The sequence below is a fragment of the Triticum dicoccoides genome, chromosome 2B (genome assembly GCF_002162155.2).
Source record: "Triticum dicoccoides isolate Atlit2015 ecotype Zavitan chromosome 2B, WEW_v2.0, whole genome shotgun sequence".
In the NCBI taxonomy this organism is placed as follows: Eukaryota; Viridiplantae; Streptophyta; class Magnoliopsida; order Poales; family Poaceae; genus Triticum; species Triticum dicoccoides.
Window position 1 is genome coordinate 821,499,379 of NC_041383.1, and position 7,889 is coordinate 821,507,267.

At 42.6% G+C, this 7,889-nt stretch overlaps 1 protein-coding gene across 1 annotated transcript in view; it reads left to right on the forward strand.

Annotated features, from left to right (window-relative positions):
• The first annotated feature begins 233 nt into the window (after positions 1-233).
• The window catches only part of LOC119366620 (transportin-1-like), an 11,533-nt gene continuing 3,877 nt past the window's right edge, over positions 234-7,889 (forward strand). Inside the window, exons 1-19 of the mRNA XM_037632384.1 lie at positions 234-593; positions 1,967-2,254; positions 2,754-2,843; positions 3,036-3,113; positions 3,184-3,264; positions 3,525-3,575; positions 3,695-3,780; positions 3,992-4,058; positions 4,147-4,203; positions 4,292-4,321; positions 4,790-4,849; positions 4,942-5,058; positions 5,649-5,762; positions 6,231-6,329; positions 6,690-6,815; positions 6,902-6,976; positions 7,173-7,244; positions 7,379-7,489; positions 7,828-7,887. Coding sequence (XP_037488281.1) covers positions 396-593; positions 1,967-2,254; positions 2,754-2,843; positions 3,036-3,113; positions 3,184-3,264; positions 3,525-3,575; positions 3,695-3,780; positions 3,992-4,058; positions 4,147-4,203; positions 4,292-4,321; positions 4,790-4,849; positions 4,942-5,058; positions 5,649-5,762; positions 6,231-6,329; positions 6,690-6,815; positions 6,902-6,976; positions 7,173-7,244; positions 7,379-7,489; positions 7,828-7,887 — 1,860 coding nt within the window. The 5' untranslated portion in view covers positions 234-395. The remainder of the gene's footprint in view (positions 594-1,966; positions 2,255-2,753; positions 2,844-3,035; positions 3,114-3,183; positions 3,265-3,524; positions 3,576-3,694; positions 3,781-3,991; positions 4,059-4,146; positions 4,204-4,291; positions 4,322-4,789; positions 4,850-4,941; positions 5,059-5,648; positions 5,763-6,230; positions 6,330-6,689; positions 6,816-6,901; positions 6,977-7,172; positions 7,245-7,378; positions 7,490-7,827; positions 7,888-7,889) is intronic.

Here is a 7,889-nt window from a genome sequence, read left to right on the forward strand (position 1 = left end):
AAGCACAACCATCTTGTGTGAAGGTAGGATGCTTTTGAATGAAGACACTAGAACCTTAATTTGCCACAATGATGATACCACAAAATTGCACCCAGCCCCTCCAAAAAAGCCCAAACAATCACAAGAAGGGCAAAGAAGGAAATAGCAAAATCAAAAGAAGCAAAGACCCTATCTATAAACTTCCCAGCGCATCCTCCTCCTCCCCCTTCCTTCCCCTGCTGCTCCCCCTCCAGAGTACTACTTGGCCCGCTGTGGTTGGACGATCGATTCCCCTCCGCCTCCCGCCGCCGCCGCCGATTCACTCCTCCCCCGTTCCCTTCCATCCGCCGCCGCCGCCGACGCTCAAGCACCGCCACCCAACGCAGGTCCACCGGGCGAGGCGCGCGCCGTCAGCGATGGCGACCGCGGCGGGGGCGAGCGGGGCGGCGGCGCTGTGGCAGCCGCAGGAGGAGGGGCTGCGCGAGATCTGCGCGGTCCTGGAGGCGCACATCTCCCCCAACTCCGACCAGGCGCGCATCTGGCAGCAGCTCCAGCACTACGCCCAGTTCCCCGACTTCAACAACTACCTCGTCTTCCTCCTCGCCCGCGGCCAGGTAGCGGCCGCCGTCCCCCCTATCCCCTCTCGCCGCCCTCCTCCGTCGCTCGCTGGCTCGCCTGCTTCCCTTGCCCCGTCACGCTTGCTAGGGTTTTAGTCCAAGAGCCGCCCTCCGGACTGCGCGCTGCCTGTTTCGATCTGATGTCGCGTTGCTTTCGCTGCTAGGGCCCCCGCAGTGTCTGATTCTGATTGGTGGGATATGGCTCGGATTGGCCCCGATATGAGAACCCACAGCAGACGGAATGGCAATAGCATCTGGGGTTTTGGGGGCGAAACGCTGAGTGCATCTGATTGGCTGGCTGCTGCATAGATTTGATGGTCATGTCTGGAGTTTCAGTTTGCGCATTGCCTGCTTGGTTTCAACGGGCGTGTCCGATGAATCCGCGGAGGCAATCAGTGAGGGTTTCGTGGGGTGGCTCTTTGGTCTGAACGAATGTACTGGTGGTTGTCGGTTTGTCGTGCTGCTAACGGGCCGGGTTTGATTGGGGTTCTGCAAACGTGTCATGCGTCCGCTCCTGATTAAGTTATTTTGGCTGATACCGAGTCTCTGGGGCGTTACGTTTCGTGTCGGTACCACCTGCCAGCGCAGACGCATATGATTTATGGATGAACGATCAAGTCAGTTACATTTGTGAATCAAGTGATTGAATGAAAGGCACATGGTTCCGGAAGAGCAACGCCTGGAAACTCGATGAGTATCCACTTAGTTGCTTGATCTATATTCTGTATGTACTGTTAGTGAGGTTTGACTTATGGTGGGCTCAGACAGCACCATATGTGCTCAAAGGTGGGTTGACAACTATTTAGAACACCGCTCTCGCGTGCCAGTTAGAGCTACAGATAGAATTGAAGCTATCAGTTACGCTTCAAGGATTTGGTAGAACACATGTCTGCAATGATAACGTGGTCTCGGGTACTACTGAAGAAATAATTTATTGAATATGATCTTCTATGTAACTTTCCCATGTGTGAAACTTGCACATTGCACGTGTAATGCTATTGCCAAATTTAATTTTATATCAGATAGCAATTCAGGCATAAATATGTTAAACAATTAACTGTATCACATCTCGCAGCTTCTGGCATGTTATATGTTTAATGAAAGCATGAAGTTAGGATGAGAAGACTCTAAAAAAAGTTAAGACGAGAACACAGGGTTTCCTTTTTTGTTAGATTTCTTTTTTGAATAATATTTTATCCCTTTTTATACGGGATCACATCTCATGTAGATTTAGCTTTCAGTAAGCTGTTGATTGTTGGCCTAGATCTGTAGTTAATTTTGGTCCTGAATTCCTGACATGGTTATGATTGTTAATCCAGCTACTGTATACGGGCTTGCTGACATCTGGGTAACTCTTCTGCCTATATCAGGGAAAATCTTTTGAAGTACGGCAAGCTGCCGGTCTTCTATTGAAAAATAATCTGCGAGCGGCTTTCGTTTCCATGCCTCCATCATCTCAGCAATACATCAAATCCGAGTTGTTGCCATGTATAGGGGCAACTAACAGGGCAATTAGGTCCACAGTTGGAACTGTTATCAGTGTACTCTTCCAAATTGTTGGAGTCACTGGATGGATCGAGCTGTTTCAGGCTCTACATCAATGTTTGGACAGTAATGATCTGGATCACATGGAAGGTGCTATGGATGCTATCTACAAGGTACTATGCGTCACTCCTTCTATATTTGAGTTTGGATTCTAATCTTTAGTTCTGTGCATAGAAAACTACCACTAGTTGCAGCTGTATGGTCTGAGGGAAGTCGGAAATGTATTGGTGGATGCACACCTGGTTGCTTTTGCGCACTTACATATTTAGAAAATTTCAGAAGAACAATTTGCATGTACATTTGGTATATTCAGTGAAATCTCTAAACTTTGGTCCAAAACCATGTCGATCTATGCTTTGCAAAAAATACTTTGTGCACTTGTAGTTATTTTCATACCTAAAGACCTTGCCCTTTTTTGGGAGCGCAGAATTAGATATACTCTGACTTACAATCTACATGTTCTCAAACAATGTACATCTTGAGAAAAGAATGGACTTTTTCAAATGCCCACGTCTAGGGAAGTCCCGCTAGCAATGTAAATCGTATGTGTAATGTGTTAACTTCTGAACACGATTAGTATGCTCAGAAGCTTTCTTTTGTTTCTGCTCGCAGATATGTGAAGATGTTCCTGAAGAGCTTGATGTTGATGTTCCTGGCTTGTCCGAACGACCAATTAATGTATTCATGCCACGGATGCTGCAGGTTTGTGTTCCGTCTATAGTTATCAACTATTAAACTAGAGGGTTTGCACTTCCACTTGCACACCCTGTAATTGTTGAATTTGCTGCCTGTATATTTTGACCAAGCATGCCTTTGGTGCGCATGTTTGTACGCTCTAGTTTAACACGCCTACAGGGTTTTCCTCTAACACAGCCTATATGATTGCCTTTTCAGTTTTTCCAGTCCCCCCATGCAAGTCTTCGAAAACTATCACTGGGCTGTATCAACCAGTATATCGTGGTGATGCCATCGGTATGAGCCCCTCCCTCCCTGTCTATCTAATCCTGCTTTTTTTTGTCTAACCATTTCGATTTATATGCAGGCGTTGTATATGGCCATGGATCAGTACCTGCAGGGCTTATTCGTCCTTGTGAAGGATCCTTCAGCGGACGTCCGGAAACTGGTATTTCATTTTAATGATTTATTTACACATTCATCCATGCACTTCTTCTTTGTAATCTTGTAGACTTGTACTGATAAGGGTTCAAATGCTATAAATGCAACAATTGCATGACTCAGTAGATTCCTATTATGCTGGTAGAGATCTGGACATGGCCGACTTGTCCACAAGTGCTAATAATGAGGGTGTATGGGTACTGCTCAGCATAGTTGAGTTGTTCAATTGCATTTTTGTCTTGATTGTTCTCCCTGTTTCTTTGATAGGTTTGCTCGGCCTGGGTCCAGCTCGTTGAAGTGCGGCCATCAATTTTGGAGGTAATTTATCATTTCCTTCGATACCCCTTTAGATTACATTTGCTGCTGTCACCAAGTAATTTGTAGCCAGATAACTCAGTTGCTTATGTTGAATCTGACAATTAATAGCAAAACTGCAGCCACATTTGAAAAATGTTACTGAGTTGATCCTGCAAGCTAACAAAGATTCGGATGATGAAGTTGCTCTGGAGGCTTGTGAATTCTGGTATGCGTTCTGTCAACATGGTAAATTTAACATGTCAATTTCAAATATCGTACTATAATTTTTTACATCCGATTGGTGCTCATGCCTATCTGTTCTCACATTTTATTCGGTTGACATCCTTCAAGTTCAAAATAAACTATGAGCCACTGATGACATTACTTACTGATTGTGTTGAATTATTAGAGGACTGACTATAAGTAAACCTTTTCAGGTCAGCGTATTGTGATGTTAGCATGCCCCCTGAAGGACTGCGGGAGTTCTTGCCACGCTTAATACCAGTATATGCTTTGCCTTGTCTAAGCTAATGCTGCTTAATCTTTGGTCTGTCTACAGTTTTAACATCTTCCCTTTGTATTTATTTCCTAGACTTTGGTGTCAAATATGGTCTACACTGACGATGATGAATCACTCGCTGATGCTGAGGTGTGTGGTAAATTTCTTTATATCCTGCATGTCTCAGCTGGTTATTGTGTGATAGTGGCATGCTCTGATAAATATTATGTGTTTTCAGGAAGACGAATCCTTTCCGGACAGGGACCAGGTTGGTTACCTTTTTTTTTTCTGTAATTATATGTTTCAGTGATAGCTGCTAGATTAAATGGTTGGCTCCATGCATGTGTAATTGTAATTATATGTTTTCAATGGTAGCTGCTAGATTAAATGGTTGGCTCTATTCATGTGTAATCTGTAATTATATTTTGGATGAGACTTGTGTTTTTGGTCAGTATAATGCTGTAATGCATTGAACACAGTCCTGTAATTTTGAACTGTGAAACGCATAGAAGTTAGTTACTTTTGGTAGTATTTACAAATAGCATATTAAGAACAATGCAATGGTTGTTTAGCACACAAGTTGTAATTTGCCTTGCTGTAAAATTAGATTGACAGTCTTGAAATGAAGGGTGGCAGTAAGTTTACAGTTACTATAGCCCTCATCGTAAGTTGTACATCTTTATGACTTCTGTCCTTTTTTGTTGCTTGAAATAAGATATAGATGATTTTGTAACAGGATTTGAAGCCCCGTTTCCATGCCTCTCGATTGCATGGATCTGAAAATGGAGAAGAGGATGTGAGTTTGGAAACATTTTTTTAAGCCGCCTAATTACTTTTTTGTCTACTTGTTAATTTAAATCTGCAAAAACTTAATGACCATATGGACAGGATGATGATGATGCTGTAAATGCTTGGAACTTGCGGAAATGTAGCGCTGCTGGGTTGGATGTGCTTTCTAATGTTTTTGGGGACGACATTCTTCCGACTTTAATGCCTTTGATTCAGGTAATCTATTTGTAGTTCTGGACACTATATAAAGCTTATAAACTGTTGATCTTAGTTGAGGTTGCAATGCTTCACTGACTTGAAGCCTTGAATTATTACTCAAAAAAAGGGGCAGCCCGGTGCATGTAGCTCCCGTTTGCGCAGGTTTCGGGGAAGGGTCCGACCACTTCCCCGGACCTGTTATAGTAAGTTTACAGTTACTATGGGCCTTGAGTTCACATAGAAGTAGAGTAGGTCAGGCTCCTTAGAAACGATTCAGGACAGTGGCTTAAGTGTGCCAGTTATGATTTGTCTTGATGTAGGCAGTAGGCTGCTGGTAGTCAGTGGCACAGATAACTTAAAAGCTACTATTATCTAAAGCTGAACTGTTGTCAAAGGTGTAAAATCCAAACCCTGAAACCTGTTACTGCGGTAGCCGGTAGGTCTCTAGTAACTGGAAGTTTGCATAATCTCACCCATGGTTCGATAGCTTTTTTGGCCCATGTGTGTGTGTTCAAGGGCCTTTCTGTTATAATTGGTGCTTGGTACAATATTTAGTGCTGCTCTTGAACCCGTTGGATAACCATACATCAACTTCTCCAATTTTGCAGCAAAATTTGGCTCGGACAGATGATGAGTCCTGGAAGGAGCGGGAAGCTGCTGTGTTATCGATTGGTGCTATAGCAGAGGGATGCATCACTGGGTTATATCCCCACCTTCCACAGGTAACCAACGACATATTCATAGCCCCATATACGTTGCAAGAAAGCAATTCCTCTCTTGACTAAGCCTCAGTAACAGCAAGAACACATGCCATGCATCAAATCATATTGAGACGACCATGGCTGATAATTTTTTCCTGAATTTAGTCTTCAGAAGCATTTTAATTAGCCTGATTACTTGCTTCTCTCATGAACCTTCTATAACATATCTGAGAATTTTCTTCTCAGCATGTGATAAAATCTTTTAAAAAATTCAGTTGCATTAATAGTTCCTGCATGATAAATTTCACATTCAGTTGCATCAATAGTTCCTGCATAATAAATTTCACATTCTTCCATGATCTGTGTTATCTGTGAGATTTTGGACTCTAGTGAGTTGCGGTTCAATTATTACTTTTCCTGTCTTCAACTATCTCTCTACATCGCTTGCAATTTGCTGTATCTTTTCTGAGATGTTCTGTTCCATTGCAGATGGTTGCCTTCCTAATCCCACTTCTCGATGATAAGTTTCCTCTTATTCGGAGCATTACTTGCTGGACCCTCTCCCGATACAGCAAGTTCATTGTTCAGGTAACAGAATAATCATATGTATTGATGCTACATCGTCTGTTTGGAAGTATACCTTTTCCTGCAAAGGCTTGAACTTTTTCTACCTACCATGTAGTGCCATTAGAACATGTATCATTTTTGGTTGCGTTGGTACATGTATAAAATATGTTGTGTATTTAAGCCTGTACTGGTGAACCACTCACTTCAATTTTTACACCCAGTGGTCTCTAATGTTTCTGGGGGTAGGTACCCAAAGGGTTCTACTGTGGACTTCAGACAATGTTTTACTGAAGTGGACTTTGTTCTTTGTTTATGTGTCCTCAGTTCGTAGATCTGTCTCTCTTAACTTCTTATTACACTTCTTTTTTTTTGCTGGCGCAGAGCCTTGGCCATCCAAATGGTCGCGAACAATTTGATAAGATCCTCATGGGTTTGCTTAGAAGGATATTGGATACTAACAAAAGAGTGCAGGAAGCTGCCTGTTCTGCATTTGCAACGCTTGAAGAGGTTCTTTATCTATTTTTGAGTTGATTTCCTGCACTGAGATCTTGTGTGTAATTACTAATTATGACATATTGGTTTCTGTTCTTCAGGAGGCTGCAGAAGAACTAGTACCGCGACTGGAAGTCATTTTGCAGCACCTTATGTGTGCATATGGAAAATACCAGGTTCATTAGATTTCGAACATTCATAGTTTGCAATCAGCTATTCCCTCCATTTTGGTATACAAGACCACCTGTCCAAGTTCATGGTAGTTAGACTCAAACACGAGGTTGACCTTGTATACCGAAACGGGGCAAGTTACAGGTACCGCCCTGGGTCTATCATTTCTTAGTTCTAATGCTATGTTTTCCTTCTGAGCAGAGGCGGAACCTTAGGATACTCTATGACGCTCTTGGTACCCTTGCTGATGCTGTTGGAGCAGAGCTAAATCAGGTTCAACATTTGATAAATTCCCCTTTTGCTTGTTCTTTGACTATCACATAAACTTCTTTGATGGTTTCCTCATTCAGTTTTCCATGGTGTTAGTTCCTTATCAAGATTATTAATCCCTTCTAAATGTCATGCAGGCAAAGTATCTTGATATATTTATGCCACCATTAATCGCGAAGTGGCAGCAACTTCCCAACTCTGACAAGGATCTATTTCCGCTACTTGAATGCTTTACATCTATCGCACAGGTATTGCTAATATTTTTATCTGTGACTAGCTTGTATTCGTTTTGAAGTCTGAACTTGTTGTATCTATGTGAAAGATCTGTAGTACCACTAACAGTTGCCTATCTTGATACTGTACTACAAGAATGTGTAAAGTTCTCGCGCATGTCTTTTTCATTCAATATAACTCCTACTGCAGCAATTGGTTTGCTGAGTTAGTTAGTTCTCGTTCTACTAAAGCAGAATTACTTTGCATTACATTGTGGGTCAGGACAGGATGAGTGGCCTCTTAACCTCTGTTGAATCCTGTCTTATTGTACTCAAAATAACATTAGGAAATCCTATGGACCTTTTCCTTTCAGGCACTGGGACCAGGATTTTCTCAATTTGCTGAGCCGGTGTTTGTGAGGTGCATCAGTCTTAT